General features: G+C 36.2%; 1 protein-coding gene across 1 annotated transcript in view; it reads left to right on the forward strand.

Annotated features, from left to right (window-relative positions):
* LOC106868350 (transmembrane protein 192) overlaps positions 1–18,490 on the forward strand; it is a 46,782-nt gene that overhangs the window by 17,477 nt on the left and 10,815 nt on the right. Inside the window, exons 2-4 of the mRNA XM_014913564.3 lie at positions 7,913–8,050; positions 14,388–14,613; positions 17,057–17,209. Of these exons, the coding sequence (XP_014769050.1) occupies positions 7,913–8,050; positions 14,388–14,613; positions 17,057–17,209 (517 nt within the window). The remainder of the gene's footprint in view (positions 1–7,912; positions 8,051–14,387; positions 14,614–17,056; positions 17,210–18,490) is intronic.

The raw sequence follows: 18,490 nt of genomic DNA on the forward strand, positions 1-18,490 counted from the left end.
AATATATTCGCCATGATTGATCGCTAGCCACTACACATTTTTTTTCTCTCCTTGTTTCTTTCTGTGTTCCATTCTGTGGAAGAGCATAGGCTTGAAATGTTAAAGATTTTTTCATTTCCTGAGTGTTATACTAATACATCTGTTTATTGTCTACACCACCTGTCTTCGTCTTTTTTTTTTTTTTTGTGAATTCTCCCCCTATATATATATATATATATATATTTATATATGTGCCACACATACGTGTGGCACATCAATGGCACTCATGCTGGTAGCATGTAAAAAGCACCCACTACACTCTTGGAGTGGTTGGCGTTAGGTAGTAGCAAGGCTATAGTGTGTGCTACCTGGGGCAGCCCTTCTGTTTGCCGTCCCTGGACCCTGCAAAAATCACATATTGCCTACAGCAATAGCCTACAACAGGATGGAAAGTGCTGCCTGGGGTGGAATGCCCCTTCCCCATCTCTGGCTACGCTAGTGGCGTTAGGAAAGACATTGAGCCACAGAAATCATGCCAAATCAGATTGGAACCTGGTGCAGCTCCCTGGCTTACCAGTTTTCAGTCAAACCATCCAACCCATGTCAACATGGAAAATGGATATTGAATGATGATGATTATGATGTGTCTATGTCTGTGTGTACCCTTATCTTGATAGTTGTAAATGAGCATGTTGCTTGTTTCCAGTCTTCACCCCTCCAAAAACATAGTCTTACAACATGTTCCGTGTTTTCGTATGGTAATTTTTAGCACAGAAGGAAATGAACTTATGTGATGTTTAGTAATTTCTCATCCGTGTCATAAACGACATGAACTAGTTTCAGCCAGAAATTGAAATTGGTTTGTAGACTTGATTCCTTATTGTGAGTTGGTCTACAGTAGGTTACTTATTCTTTTGCATAACAACACAGTCAGTTACTTTGTATCTTGGAAGGGTCATTGTGCCAATAATGAACACACACACTAACTTTATTTCACTTCTTTATTATTATTAGTCAATTTAAGGTGGTGAGTTGGTAGAATCTCTAGAATGCTTAGTAGCATTTCATGTCTTAATGTTCTGTGTTCAAATTCCCCTGAGGTTGACTATGCGTTTCATCCTTTGAAGCTCAATGAAATAAGTACTAATCCCCACCCCCATTTCCCTAAATTTCAGGCCTTGTGCCTATAATAGAAAGGATTGTAATTAGTTGGTTAACCATTTACCTAACTAACTAATCAATTGCTTGATTAATTAATTGGTCAATCACTCAATCAATCAGCTAAGTTTGTCAGTGTTCATTCATTGCCAATCTTGACCCCATCAATGACATGCCCTCCTTACTCCTGGTCTTCTTCAGGTCTAGGACTTTGATAAACCTAGCTGACTGGCTGACTGAATGATTAAGTAAACAATTGGTTAGTTAACTGGCTAGATGGTTAAGCAATTGACTAATAATAGTAAAAGTGAAATAGAACCAGTGCATGTGTTAGTTATTGGTGTAATGACCCTCTCAAGATACAACAAAATCTGTTTCAACACATAAGTTCACATCAAGAAACTTGCAAACCAAATACAAAAATTAAATATCCAGTCAAGATACACCACAGCTGTTAATTTGCATACAAATATCATTAATAAAGAAAAGAATGATTGACAAGTATCTCAATTCTTACTTGAATATGATAGTTGCCAATTCAAGCTTGCAAATAAAGTAATTTTTATCCCTTAGGGTGTTGTTTAGCCTTTAATTTAATACAGAAAGTTGATAAACAAAGCTGCTGGCTACATTTTCACTTAAAATGTTTTTTCTTTGTTAATATTTTAGTCAGAGAAAGAATGTGAGAGCCTCCAAAATTAGTGGGAAGAAGCCATTTTCAAACTACAGACTTGGCCCCAAATTTTGTAACAAAGTGGTCTCTGTTAAAGACATCTGGGGCTAGATGGTTGTGGAGTTAAAATAAGTGATGGATTAAATCTTCCACACAAGGATAGCAACTGTCCTTATGGACTTCCACATGGTTTCTGTCTACTAAATTTAATGTGAACCTGTGGTAGAAAACACTTGCCCTAAGTGCTGCTCTGTAGGATTGAACCTGAGACCATATAGTTGTGAATTGAACCCTCTAACCACATTGTCACATCTGCACATATTTAATCCCACGAGGATGGTTTTAAGAGTAAGGAACACTTCTGTGAAATGTAATTCTTAACTGGAGAGAAATCAAATTGTTCTAGTGTCTTTAAGAGACTGCTTTAACTATTAGCACTGCAAAGCATCTCAGAATCTTCTCTGTTGTCTCATATCTTCCAGTAAGATTCTGGTTTGATGATGGTTGCCTACCCCCTTTTTAATGACATGTCAAGAAATCTATAGTTCTTTCCTGTCTCTGTGTTGATGATTTCTTTTTTGTACCTTTAGTCATCATCATCATCATCATCTAACATCCTTGTTCCATGTTGGCATGGGTTGGATGGTTTGACCAGTTCTGATGGATTTAAGGACTACATCATGCTCCAGTGTCTGCTCTGGCATATTTTCCAAGGTTGGGTGCCCTTCCTAATGCAAAGCACTTTACAGCATGTTCTGGATGCCTTTTTTTTTTTTTTCTTTGTGCCACTTATGACTAGTAAGGTTGCCAGGCAACTCACAGGACTATGCACTTCCTACCTTTATGCTAGGAGATGAAAGGTTAAAGTATCAGAGAAGAGGACAGAGCTGGTTCTTATTGTAGAGGATCCACATGGCTACTCACATTTAAAAGAGAGGATCAGAATGATCAACATTGGCAAAGCATTGCCGTTGCCCCATTTCATTAGAATTTGCCAGGAATTTTACTGGTGAGTCAGTACTAGTATCCAAGGTATCCCAATAACTTGTATTGGAGATTCTTGCTACTAAATGTAGTAAATTAAGAGACTTACCAATTGGCAGAGTTTGAAATGAAATAATGAATGGAGTAGGAAATGTATTGTTGAAAGACCAGATATAGGTTGGCTGGGTGACAGGATGGTTGGTGACTTATTGACTTTGGTAATGACTCTGATGTTGGTATTGATTTCTTTGGATTAATCTTTTGGGAGTTATTTTAAAGGTAGGTAGACATGTTTGTAATACATGAATAGTATGGAATCTAGAAGCGGGGAAAAATCAATGTCGAGCATGTTCTATGATATTTGGTTCTTTAATCGAGTGGATATGATTTAGAATATAGTTCAGATTTGGTATTCCTTCGGTTTTTATTTGGTTTATTTATTTATTTTATAATTCCTTCTAATTTTGGCACATACCAACAATTTTGAGGGGAGGGGGAAAATTGATTACATCAACCCCTGTACTTGACTGGTTCTTATTTTATTGACCTCAAAAGGGTGAAAGACAAAGTTGACCTCAGTAGTATCTGAACTCAGGGCACAAAGCTTGAAGAAATGTCACTCAAGATTGTGCCATCTCACTACCTTTATTTAATAGTTACCATCAATTTTATGCAGTTACACACACACACACACACACACACTATGTATATATTTTTAGACCTGGTTGTGTGGTAAGAAGCTTGCTTCCCAACCACATGGTTCTGGGTTCAGACCCACTGCATGGTACCTTGGGCAAGTATCTTCCACTGTAGCCTTGGGCTGACAAAAGGGTTGACCAAAGCCTTATGAGTAGATTTGGTTGATAGAAACTGAAAGAAGTCCATCATGTGTGTGTGTGTGTGTGTGTGTGTAAAACAAATGATAGACAAAAAATAGAATATATGAGAAACTTTATTGTTCACAACAATCATTTTGGTCCCATCCTGCATTGATCCCTCATGGGTGGGATATTGTACAACTGGTTGTGGTGCATCCCTTGGCACAGGTGCATCTCCTCAGGTAATGTTTTAAGGGGTACCTCATTAAATAAATTCTGTTTTTGCTTGGTTTTAACACAGCAAATTCTTCAAGGCTGTGCCCTAGCAGGACTATAGTTTAATGATTGAAACAAATAAAACCTTCATTAGAGCTCCTTTGCTACATTCATTCCATTCCATTATGAATTCAAATCCCACTGAGTTAGCTTTTCATTCATCTCTCCAAGGTCAATACAATAAAACACCAGTTAAGTACTGAGGTTGAGATGTAATTGACTAACCCCTTCCTCATAAATTACTGGCTTGTCAATGCCTTAACCATAGAAACCACTGGGTCTTGCCTCGAAATTTAGTCCCTGTCATTATTGAACGAAATTCCTCACAGATTATTGGTATGTGACCAAGAAAGATGTAGAATTTCCCAGCCAAACTTTTGAATGGTATTTTTGGTCAAATTAGCTACATGGCAAGGTGAGGGTCACATTGAAGAAGCACAGCGTGTTGGTGGCCAGATTGCAGTTGGACTGGCCATTGAGTCAAGGTCATCAGCAGAAATATCATGAGCATTTCCAATCTACTGAGCCATTTCCTTAGTGGGTTGGTACAAATCTTTGTGGATAAACTTGTTCAATCAATCATCATTGAACTGAACAGGCTGGTTGGAACACGAAGAGTTTGTGAGGTTGAATTTCCCTTCTTTGAAGCATGGAGACTGTTTCTATGTAGTTCTTTCAGTATTAGCACCTTCTCTGTACACACCACAAATGTCTTATGCAGCTTTGGAACCTTTGAATGAAAGCGGTATTGAAAATATTCATTTTTTTTTCTTCCCCACCCCTTTACTTGGTACTTCGTCATTATCTGTCTGAAAGGAGGTAAAATTTATTCAAGTTTCAAAAGTGATAAACAAAATTTGTTGAGGAAGAGAAAAGCTAAAAAAAAAACAAACAAAAAAGAAAACTACAAAACACTATAATAAAAATAGTTTTTATGTGAATTTAAATAACATTAGAAAGAAATGAACAAATTTATGACAACCTAATCCTTGACTTTTGATTTGATAAAGTTCATGAAATTTGGTTAAGTTTGTATGCCATGGGACTCTCTACAGCCCACATCATCCAGATATCACTGAATAATTTTTACTGATGCAGACCACCCCCAGTTTCCTCCCACTGCTTCTCATTTTGATTATTTTATTTAATGGTCCGATATAAATTACATTGTGTTTTAGCAGCTCGGTGAATAGCTAGTGTCTCTGTTCTGATTTATTTTAGTCAACTAATGTGGAATAATGCTATCAGATAGCTATAGTCCTCTTTTGAAAACGTAGTTATAAAAACTGAAAAAAAAACAAACTGCCATGAAGCATACAAGGTGTGTGTGTGTGTGTATTTATGCATATGTTTGTATGTGTGTGTGTTTGCTTTTCTGTGAAGGTAAGATCAAGAAAAAAAGTACTCCATCTGTACAATGTACATTAAACTATATATATATATATATATACACATACATAATAAATTGTTAATTATTAATTCTATTATTAATTGACGATTCCCTGCCCTTTTTCTTGTATATTTTATACATATATATATATATATATATATATATAGGATGGGCCAAAACACACACACCAAGAGATTAAAACTCATTTAATATAGATTATACTGAAGGATAATAACGTTATATAAATATGTCAGATGTTTAGGTGCATGACTTTTGGCCCTGTGTGTGTGTGTGTGTGTGTGTGTGTGTGTGTGTGTGTGTGTGTGTGTGTGTTTATACACACATATACACTTCCTACATTTCTGCTTTAGGATTGAAAATAAGTACCACTGACATTTGCTAGTTCTGTATTTATAAATGTAATAAATGCATGTAGAACTTCCAACAATAGAGTAATCCTTTCTACTATAGGCACAAGGCCTGAAATTTGGTGGGAGGGGGCCAGTTGAATTGATCAACACCAGTATGCAACTGGTACTTAATTTAATCGACCCCAAAAGGATGAAAGGCAAAGTTGACCTTGGGGTAATTTGAACTCAGAACGTAAAGACAGATGAAATACCACTAAGCATTTCGTGCTAACGATTCTTCCAGCTTGCCATCTTCACACACACACACACACTTCTTTCAATTTTTACCAAATCCACTCACAAAACTTTGGTCGTCCCGAGGCTATAGAAGACACTTGTCTAAGGTGCCACACAGTGGGGCTGAACCCAGAACCATGTGGTTGGGAAGCAAGCTTCTTACCACACAGCAATGTCAGTGCCTATACTATTGGTTTATTGTGAAAAAAAAAAAAACATATTCATTATAGCATCAGATATAAATTATTCTTTTGGACAAAAGGCTGGCTTCCTCTGTTGCTATCTATAGATCTGAATAGTACCAGAATGACCATTGATTCCAATTTTGTTTTGGCAGGTTGTTTTCTGTTATATTTTGGTAAGCAGTATTTGTGGAAGGACGGGAGAGGTGGGGAGGGGGAACCTGTCTGGAAGTTGTTGAAAGTTAATTTACATGACATAAGTCGAAAGTTTATTTTAATTAATTAAGAGTAACATTACTTGTGATGTGTAGTCCAGCTTCCTGTTCAGATATATATATTTCTTTCATCAGTTTAACATTATAGAAACTAGAACGAACCTTGTAGTCTGTAGAAGCTTAGCAGCTTAGCCAGCAGTCTCTTCCTAAGTCGACCAATTTCTCCGACTGAGTTAAATTTGGTAGACAGAAACAATGTGCTTCATCATCATCACCACCACCATTATTACTGCCATCACCACCATCACCATCACCATCACTATCACCACCACCATCAGCGCCACCATCATCAACACCATCACCACCACCTTCATCATTACTATCACCACCATCATCATCATCACCATCATGATGATGATGGTCGTCTTCACCATCATCGTCACCTTGTCCTCTTTTCTATGTTTGCATGGGTCTGATGGAATTCATTGAGGCAAATTTTTACAGCTGGATGCCCATCCTGTCACCAGCCCTCACCGGTTTCCAGACAGGTTAATATTTTTCCATAGCCAGACATGCTTACGCAGATTGGGAATAAATAACACCAATTGATTGACAGTGACATTTGCTCACAACTATCATGTGATGTCAAAACAAAGGGACACCTCTCACAGACATTTCTGATGGGCTTCCTTTAATTTCTATCTATCAAATTCACTAACAAGATTTTGGTCAGTCTGGAGCTATAATAGAAGACTCTTACTGAAGATGCTCCCATTGGAATTGAACTCAAAACCATGCAGTTAGGAAGCAAACTTCTTAACTACATAGCCACGCTGATGTAGATATCTATGATCCTAAAGTGGAACTAATTAAAAAGATGTAAGTCAATACTTAATCATTTGATAAACATAGGCGTAGGAGTGGCTGTGTGGTAAATAGCTTGCTTATGAACCACATGGTTCCGGGTTCAGTCCCACTGCATTGCACCTTGGGCAAGTGTCTTCTACTATAACCTCAGGCCGACCAAAGCCTTGTGAGTGGATTTGGTAGACGGAAACTGAAAGAAGCCCGTCGTATATATGTGGGTATAGTAGAAAACACTTGCACAAGGTGTCATGCAGTGAGACTGAACCCAGAACCATGTGGTTGGGAAGCAAGTTTCTTACCACCCAGCCACACCTACACTTATATTACATGCCTGCACCTATATGATATCTAAAAAAAATTTTTTTAAATAAACAAAATTTTATCTTTAATAGTAATTTATGTCCAAGCTTTTAAGGTGCCAAGCTGGCAGAATCGTTAGCACGCTGGGCAAAATGCTGAGTGGCATTTCATCTGTCTTTGTGTTCTGAGTTCAAATTCCACTAAGGTTACTCTACCTTTCACCCTTTTGGGATCAATTAAACAAATGCCAGTTAAGCACTGGGATCAATGTAATCGACTTTCTTCTGCCCCTGAAGTTGCTGGCCTTGTGCCAAATTTTGAAAACAATTTATGTACAAACTTTACAATATTTTTTATGAATCTTTAATCAAAAAAAAAATTTTTCTTTTACTTACCTGCTTTTTTTTTTTTTTTCATCTTTAGGGATTTTTCTTCCGTTCTGATATATCTTCTGAATCTGACAACATGACCGACCGTCTCCACGTGTTTACAGATGAAGTGGAACCACCCTATCGTACTATTAAAACGTTATGGGCAGCTCTCTTGCAAGCTGTTATATTGGTAAGTTTCATGTGTGTATGTGTGAACTACCATGTCAGTCTCATAACACAAGTTTGATGTGTTGTTATTGTTTGATGTGTTGTTTGTTGTTGTTATTGTGTTCAGCACCAAGCATAAGAAATTCATAAGGCAGATCCTGGTTATATATGTTTATATGTTATAAACCAGAGGTTTTCAAACTGTGGTCTGCGGACCACAGGGGGTCCGCAAGGACAAGACAGGGGTTCCGTAGACAGCAAATACTTTTTATGGGCAATTTGATTTTATATATGTTTTTTAATCGAAATCTTTTAATTGACAATAAACCTATTTGTTAAATACTGTTAAATAAATAAATGTAAAAATATATGTTATTTTAAGCAAATATTTATGTATAAATTTCATAAGCGTTTATAAGGGGGTCCCTAAGGTAAAGCCTGAAATATAAAGGGGTCTGCATGTCAAAAAGTTTGAAAACCCCTGTTATCTATATATATATATAAAAATGAGAATGTGTGTCTGTCTGTGTGTGTGTGTGTGTGTGTGAATCCCTAAAACTCAAGAACTACGCAACCAATTTCATTCAAATTTTACAGATGCCTTACTTAGGGTTCCAGTTGTGTTTTAGTCAAAAAAAATTTTTAACTTCTTGCAGAGTTCAAGCCCACGGCAACATAATATCTCCTCCACTATTTAAGTATTACGTGTCAAAAGTGAAACAAAAACACTCATGTCAAATACTTTCACTTTAAAAATGAAACTATTCCACTAACTGAAACAATCACATTTCGATACTGTAATGACAGATACTTTCAGAGAGAGAGAGAGAGAAAGAGAGAGAGATGTATATGTATACATATAGATGTATATGTACACATTATTCCTCTAACTGAAACGATCACATTTCGATACTGTAATGACAGATACTTTCAGAGAGAGAGAAAGAGAGAGAGAGAGAGATATATATGTATACATATAGATGTATATGTACACGTATATGTATAGATATATATATATAGATATAGATCTATATGCATACATGTATATGTATACATATGTGTAGATGTATATATATATATGGATGTACATGTAATATGTACACATATATACATATATATACATGCATACAGATATCTATACATATATACACCCATCACACACATACACATGCACACAAATACACACATTAGTCATTTGTTTTCTTATCCAAAACTACGTCAAAAGTACTGAATGGATCTTTATGAAATTTGGAAATTATATTCTATGCATAACGGCCATAACTCCCATGAAAATTCATATATTTTTGATGTTGATGAAATTTTAGCCCTAACATAACAGATGAGCATTATTTGTAATTCAACGGTAAGACTACCCTTTCAGATATACTTACATTGTGATTTCTGCAATGTGGTGAATAAATTGTCAAGTAAATGAGACGCATCTTTGCCTCCACTGATTCACTTGCAAAGTGTTGAGTAAAATTATTTCGTTGCAGACCTCCTTTGAGTCTTTTTATTATCACTGCGACACACATAGTCCCCAGTTGGTAACATTGATTTCAAGGCCTTCCCAGATGAGAGACTGGTTGTTCTAAGACATTTATCGATTGTAAATTTTGTCTGCAATTTGGAAATTATATTCTATGCATAACGGCCATAACTCCCATGAAAATTCATATATTTTTGATGTTGATGAAATTTTAACCCGAACATAACAGATGAGCACTGTCTGTAGCTGGTCTTCTCTTGGAAGAGCCCTGCTTCTCACATGGACAACTGTATGTTGGCTGCTCAAGAGTGGGCAGCAAATAAAACCTATTTGCATATGCTCCACAAGGGAAAACAAGGAACATTGTTTACAACGAAGTGTTATAATCAAAACAGCAAGAAAGTATGTACATGATCACCTTCTTTTACGAAACTTCATTGACTTTCATATATTTATATTGATATACATATATATACGTGTGTTTGGGTGCGTGTGTGTGTGTATATATATATCTATATATAAAGATGAGAATGTGTGTCTGTCTGTCTGTGTGTCTGTGTGAATCCCTAAAACTCGAGAACTACACAACTCTCTTTTACAAACCCAGTGAAAATACATATATTTCATATGTCAAAGAAATTCAAGCAATACATATAACTCCAAAGTTAAAAACATTCCCAACGATTCCACAATCCCCAACCTCCAGAGCTATTGAAGAAACTGTTATCATCAACTGACCAAGATTCCTAGCATTTGCAAAATAAAATTAGACAATACGACGCTGTACTACAGATGACATCATTTGGAACCACAAGAGATTTAACTGAGGCAGCATTCATCCAAACTTTCAAGATCCAACCTCAGATTTATCATCGCATTGTCTCTCTACTACCGCTGTCAAATGAATCACCAAAATTGGCCTTTCATTATTTATAATCTGTACCTGTTTGTTTGGTTACGAAATAAAATACAGAAAACATGTTTCTGAATTACGTGTATTTACTTTATATACATATGAGTTGAAGACTTTCTTCTAGCATTCCACTTAATGTCTATGTTCCATGCTGGCATGGATTGGAGAGTTATTAATGTAGAAATATGGTATCGTAGCTACTAACAGTTGAGGGTTGCGTAGTCTAGACGACGTTTTTAGATTTCATTATTCTCTTTAACCCGGGCAACGCCGGGTATTTCTGCTAGTAAACTATATAATTAGCCACTTGCTTCACCTTTCATGATAATTTTACCCCAATAAGTTTTCAGCTTTGTTGACTTTTTAGGTTGTGCTTTAGCAGGTATTTTGGTATTTGTGGCACTCCCTAAGTACAGCCTGAGACTAGAGTGGCCCTTCCTAAGTTAGCCTGTGACTAGAGTGGAAGACACTTAACCAAGGTGCCGTGCAATGGGACTGAACTTGAAACCACATGGTTGTAAAGCAAGCTTCTTAGCCACACAGCCGCGCCTACACCAATTGCAATAAATAAAATAAATAAATAATTAAATTTATTGTAAGGCAATGCTAGAAATATATTCTCATAAGAATTATGTGTGTTTATGACTCAGCCCATCCCCTGCTTATATTTGTATTGTGTTGTGTAAAGTTATTTTTGTTGTTACTAAGATATTTTTTTTTTTATCAATGTCAAGGATTAGTATTATCACAAGACTAAAATGTTTTACAGTATGTAATTATTGTAGTCGTCTAGATCTAGGTCAAACCTAACTGAGCAGACCTGTGACAAAAGGCAATCTAGTCACGACCATCTCATTTTATTCAGACATAGCTTATCCAGGAATACATTATCCATTGTCTCCCTCCTGTGTTTTCTGTTCAAATTCCTCTCTAGTTGTCTTCCTTTTATTTTTCTGAGGAATCATTAAGAAAAATAATTTCTCATGATTCATTTAACTCTTCTCTTCTAAATTCAAGGCCTTTTGTCTATATAAAAATTCCTCGTAAGTGTGGTGCATAGCATAAATGGTAGTTGTTGCATTATTTGAAACTGTAACATTTAGTACAGCAATATTTGACCAAAATATTCTACTTGTTTTATGTTCAAACTGGCTAGATCTGGCCTCTTGCACCTAACCAACAATGCCATTCTAAAAGTAAACATTTGCATCATTGTAATCTTGAAGCTAGGTAATGCATAATTAATTTAAAACAGTGTAACTCTTTTAACTCTTTTACTTGTTTCAGTCATTTGACTGCGGCCATGCTGGAGTACCGCCTTTAGTCGAGCAAATCGACCCCAGGACTTATTCTTTGTAAGCCTAGTACTTATTCTATCGGTCCCTTTTGCCGAACTGCTAAGTTACGGGGACATAAACACACCAGCATCGGTTGTCAAGCAATGCTAGTGGGACAAATACATACACACAAACATATGCACACACACACACACACACACACACACACACACACACACACACATACATACATACATATATATATATATATATATATATATATATATATATATATATATATATACGACAGGCTTCTTTCAGTTTCCGTCTACCAAATCCACTCACAAGGCTTTGGTCGGCCCGAGGCTATAGTAGAAGACACTTGCCCAAGGTGCCATGCAGTGGGAATGAACCTGGAACCATGTGGTTGGTAAGCAAACTACTTACCACACAGCCACTCCTGCGCCTATAAGTGAATATATAAGTTTCATGGTTGACAGAGTAATCTGAATGTTAAAGGGTTAACTCTTTTCTCATCATGTCTCTGTTGAAATAAACTGCTTTGTTTTCAATTAATTTTGGGAAAAAAAAAAAAAAATTAAGTATTGAGTTAAATAATAAAACAATTATTTTACTAAATCCTAAGCCGTTGTTTGGGACATAAATTAATGCAAAATTTTGTTGGATGGTTTTAACGTAGATTAATTTAAGATAGGAAATATGTACGAAGAGGTGCTGAAAAGTTCCTGGTTTTGGGTAAAAGAAAATACAGGTGGGTCAGTTAATTATGATTTTATTCAACATATTCCCTTCTCAGATTCACATACTTATTGCAGCAGTCCTTCAGTTTTTCTAAGCCCTGTAAAAGAACTTGGAAGCTTGAGCCTCCAATCAGGCCTTTCATTATACTGTTAAAACCAGGAACTTTTCAGTACCCTCTCATTTCATTAAACCAGAGGTGGCTTCATTTGGTTTGGTAGTAAAAGGGTTAATTACATCCTTTATGATGAAATCCAGCTGTGACTGAGTGACTTTGATTTTTTTTTATTCCAAAAGCCCCTAAAATAAGTAGCAGTAATGTAATGTAGATGATTTGTTTGATTGGATAGTATTATTAGTCTTGTCAAAGTGGTGAGTTAACAGAATTATTGTCATGCAGGGCAAAATGTTTAGTGGCAGTTTGTCCGTTTTTATGTTCTGAGGGTGACATTGCCTATCATCCTTTCGGGGTCAATAAATGTACCAGTGAAACTCTGGTGTCAATGTAATCAACTGGTCCCCTCCACCCCAAAATTCAGATCTTGTGCTTTTAGTAGAAAGGATTATTATTCTTGCAATTTTATGGCCTTGTGCCATAATTAATGTAAAACCATTTTTGTAGCAGAAGTGGTAGTGCTAGACATAGGTGCCTGTTTGAGTCTATTCTGTTGCAAGAACAGTGACAAGGTCACTGGCCTGAGGGAAACTCTATTTCTTGATATGTTTTTTTCACCTGCTACCCTCAACATTGCTAGTACTTACCTTCTTGTCTCTGAGGCTCTGCAAAGTTCATAAGGACTTTTCTTCTTCCTCATACAAAACAAAAACAAAAGCAAAAATAACTCATGAGATGCATGCAGAACAGTACAAGTCTGAACAATGTATTTATTCATTCTTAATATGATCTGGCAAATTTGAATGTGGATATTTGACCACTTGTTTTTTGTCATCAGAGAACTTCTCATCCTTTTAGATGATGTATGTTCATTTTACATGCCATATACTACTAGTGTAAGGAGATTTGGAGTTGCCATGATGTTTCAACCTCATTGTGTGTCTCATCAGTCAAAGCTACCTCACCACACTGATGAATCTTAAAAAAGTATAAGCTCTTGTTTATTGGAATCAGCAAACAAATTATATGCTGATGCATACTGTCTGCCAAGCAAATAATAATTCCTGAGGTGCACGTAGAACAGCAAGAATCCAAACAATTATATATCTATTCATTCTTAATATGCTCTGTCAGATTTGAATGTGAATATCTGATATTTGATGGCTGTTGTTTTTTAATAAATGTTTGTCTCTCTTCCTGGTCAGATCTCTCAGGGTGGTTTACTTTTTAATTTTTTTTTTCTTTTTGCCAAGAGAATTGTGGGTGAGAAATAATAAAAAATTAAATAGGTGTAGGAGTGGCTGTGTGGTAAGTAGCTTGCTTACCAACCACTTGGTTCTGGGTTCAGTCCCACTGCATGGCACTTTGGGTAAGTGTCTTCTACTATAGCCTCGGGCCAACCAAAGCCTTGTGAGTGGATTTGGTAGACAGAAACTGAAAGAAGCCCGTCGTATATATGTACACATACACACATATATATATATGTGTGTATGTGTGTCTGTGTTTGTCCCCTCCCAACATCGCTTGACAACCGATGCTGGTGTGTTTACATCCCCCGTAACTTAGCGGTTCGGCAAAAGAGACTGATAGAATAAGTACTAGGCTTACAAAGAATAAGTCCTGGGGTCAATTAACTTGACTAAAGGCGATGCTCCAGCATGACCACAGTCAAATGACTGAAACAAGTAAAAGAGTAAAGAGTAATGAGCAGTTAATTATTGAGGTAGATTAAATCTACCCTTCTCAAAAAAAAACAAAAAAACAAAAAATGATGTTATTTAATTCACTTTTATGTTTGTTCTGAAGGTCACACTGTGTTTAATAACATTCCTGTATCCTTGGTTATGTACCACGTGTCAGCCCGACCCAGTATCGATTGCAACATATTCAGAAATCCTCACATGGACATTCATCGTAGCTCTCCATGTTTACATCTACATCCAACATCATTACATTTACATCTCTGGTTACCTCGATTTCTCCCAGCGGATGCTGTACAAGCGTCATATACCAGCAGTATGTGTAACAATAGGTATGTAACTTACTACCTAACGACTTTTTTTCTCTTTTTCCACTTAAATTATTTTCTGTTGTTTGTGTTCATCACAATGTTTTATTGTTGTTATTTAGCCTAACAGCTAAGGCGATCATTCTGCTTTTAACCCTTTAAGCATTTAAATCAACCATACCTGGCCAAAATAATCTACCTGTTTCATTTTCAAACTGGCCAGATCCAACCTCTTACACTTACCCTACAATATTATTCTAAAAATAAACAATCACATCACTGAAATCTCAAAGTTACAAGGTAATGCATGATTAATTCATATCAATGTGAATAAATAAGCATTATATTTGACAGAGAAATCTGAATGCTAAGGGCTAATGCCCATAAGTGCCCTTTTTGTGGAGTGCCCTGTTATAAGAGTTCAGCTCAGATTCTTAACATGGAGTTATCATGATATCAGCTTCTGACATACTCCACACTACCTTAAATATCTGTTAAAAAATAACACTAAACTTACTGGACAATTCTGTCTCATCTTTTATAATATCTGTGAATCCCATTTTAACCTAGAGCCTACACATGTCTCACTAACATGTAAACCACACATCCTGTTTTTCCTTGAGACAGAAATCTCTTGGTCCTTATCTATCACAAGCCTCTGTTATCCAGTCTTTCCTGTATTCAAATTTCACTCTGAAAGGTGATCTATCTGCACCTATGTAGATTCAACTATCAGCAATAAAATAACGACCTGGGTCAATCTGTTTGACATGAAGGCAGGGCTCCAGCACGGACACTCTTCAATAACTGAAACAAATAAAAGAAAATACTTACAAAATTATAATTTTTTTTATTTGTTTCAGTCATTTGACTGTGGCCATGCTGGAGCCCTTAGTCGAACAAATCGATTCCAAGACTTATTCTTTGTAAGTCTAGTACTTACTTTATCGGACTCTTTTGCTGAACCACTAAGTTACAGGGACGTGAACACACCAGCATCAGTTGTCAAGTGATGGTGGTGGGGACAAACACAGACACACTAACACATGCACACACACACACACACACACATGAAGGGCTTCTTTCAGTTTCCATCTACCAAAACTACTCACAAGGCTTTGGTTCGCCTGAGGCTATACCAAGGTGCCACGTAGTGGGACTGAACCTGGAACCATGTGGTTGGTAAGCAAGCTACTTACCACACAACCACGCCTGCACCTGATTTTTTTTTTCATCAAAATTTTTTCAAGTAAAAGTCCTAGAAAAGAAATAGACTCTAAAAATATTATAATTGAAAATTAGGAATAATTTAGTTCAGCAGTTAAAAAAATTTGAAGTGCATTAAAATTAAGCTAAGAGATTGAACACCTAAAATAACTTAATAAATTACCATTTAAAAAAAAAATATGAACTCCTTTAGATACCTTACCTTTTCTTTTTTTTGAATATAAAATTTAACTGAATCTAACCTGGAAGATTACATGTGTGCTAATGAATATGTGTGTTCTCTGCTTGTTATTTTTCATTCCTAAATTCCAAATTCAGACATTTAATTTAATCCCACCAAATATAATGATGAGATGATTAATCTCCCTTGTACGAATTGGCCACCTCGGGTCTCCACATGTTTAAAAAAAAATATTGTAAAATATTTAGAAGTTTATTCTTACAGAATTTATTAAAGAAACACTGTATAGGAATATGGTTTAACCAATAATCCAAACCCAAAATTTATGACCATCTTATTCTTAAAATGAAGCAAGTTTTAGAATTAGATTTTCAGACACTTTGTTTTCTGTAGTGTATCACCTGACCAGTAACGTACATCTAAAATAAGTGCCAGTCAAGCACTGAGGTCAGTGTAATTGACTTATCCCCTGCCCTGAAATTGCTGACCTTGTGCCAAAATTAGAAAGCAGTATTACAAATGGCTTTAAAGATAATTGAACTTAGATGGTTTAACTCAGTCTTTTCTGACTCATCAGATCTGGTTGAACCACACAACCCATGTTATCATGGAGAAGGAATGTTAATTGATGATGATATATTCATATATATGCAAATGGTTGATGCCTGTGTCCCCTGGCAGGCTCCCATGCCAGTGGCACGTAAAAAGTGCTATCTGAACGTGATCGATGCCAGGCCTACTTGACTGGCTCCTGTGCCGGTAGCTCGTAAAAAGCACCCACTACACTCTTGGAGTGGTTGGTATTAGGAAGGGCATCCAGTTGTAGAAACCTTGCCAGATCAGATTGGAGCCTAGTGCAGCCGCTGGCTCTCTAGACCTCAGTCAAACCGTCCAACCCATGCCAGCAAGGAAAACGGACGTTAGACGATGATGATGATGTGCATGTGCTCCTAAATGATTTTTGTCTATAAATTCGTCTCACAAGAGAGAAGATACTAAGCTTGACGAATATGTCCCTTTGTGTTAGTGTCTACTTCTTATCTCTCTTTCTCATTGCAGGTATGATCTTGAAAATGCTGACCACCCAGATTTTTGCTGAGTTCAAATGTTCATGGCGTGACAAATGTGGTTTCCTAAAGCCATATGCCTACCTTCAAATCATTACGACAATTGAGGTGTTAGTTGCTTTTCTGTTTTTGGTGCAATATGGCTGTAAGTTTTTATTTTATTTATAAATTTGTTGTTAAAAATATATAAAAATTTAGTAATTTTAATGAAACCTAATTAATATTTGGAATAAATTGTTATACTTTATTTAACTAGGTACTGCATTAATTGTCGCTAATTTTGAAGCCATTCCAATGTAATTAGTAGCCAAACATTCTAACTGCCTGTGAAATGCATGTCATGTTCTTTCCTAATTCTTTTTTAATTTCATTCCTGTGCTATATTTCAAAATTACCATAATAGCCCTTTCTACTATAGGCACAAGGCCTGCAATTTTTGTGCGGGGGGGGGGGGAGGCTAGTTGATTACATTGGTCCCAATGTTCAACTTGTATTTATTTCATTAACCCCGAAAGGAAGAAAAACAAAGTTGACCTCAGTGGGAATTTAGGTTTCACATTTTGGCATAAGGCCAGCAATTGTAGGTGGAGGGATTAGTTAATTATATTAGCCCCATTAATTGACTGGTACTTTATTTTATCATCCGCAAAAGGATGAAAGACAAAGTTGACCTTGGTGAGATTTGAGCACAGAATGTAATAATCCAGAAGAATGCTGCTAAGCATTTTCGACCAATGTGCTAATGATTCTGCCAGCTCACTGCCTAATTATAATAATTTATTAACTTTAGCTACAAATCTAGAACAGGAAGTTATAGTCAGCTAATTCAATCTCAGTTAAATACTGAAGTTTCATTATTCCATCAAAATCTTGCTGGATAAAAGACTAAGTGGATCCTAGTGGAACTTGATATCATTAAATAAAGAGACCTAAATAAATACTTTTGTTAGAGAAAGCTAGACAATCCAGTCAGTTCCAGTACCTTAACTACTTATTTTATTGACATGGGGGTGATACAAAGCTCATTAGACCTTGGCCAGGTTTGAATTTTCAATACAAAGACTTGCAATCAAATATGCCAGGTATTTTGTCTTATAGAAATAATACATTTCTAAATCTCTGAGAGATTTATGCAGTAGCAATACGATAATGTGATTGTATGTTGTCAACTTAATGTGACAGTCCCACGAAAGGGAAGAATACTACTGTTATTTAGCCATAGGAAACACCGTTTCCTGTTGGACTTGACACATTTCCTGTTTCCTTATGTTTTATGTTATCTCCATTTTGAAAACATAAGGACACAGGAAATGTGTCACCAGTGGTTCCTAGAGCTAAATAACAGTTGTATTCTTCCCTTTCATGGGACTGTCACATTAAGTTGACAACATATTATCACTTTATTTTGTCTTATGTTCTACTAATT

This window comes from Octopus bimaculoides, chromosome 5 (assembly GCF_046866305.1).
Source record: "Octopus bimaculoides isolate indiv1 chromosome 5, ASM4686630v1, whole genome shotgun sequence".
Taxonomy (NCBI): Eukaryota; Metazoa; Mollusca; class Cephalopoda; order Octopoda; family Octopodidae; genus Octopus; species Octopus bimaculoides.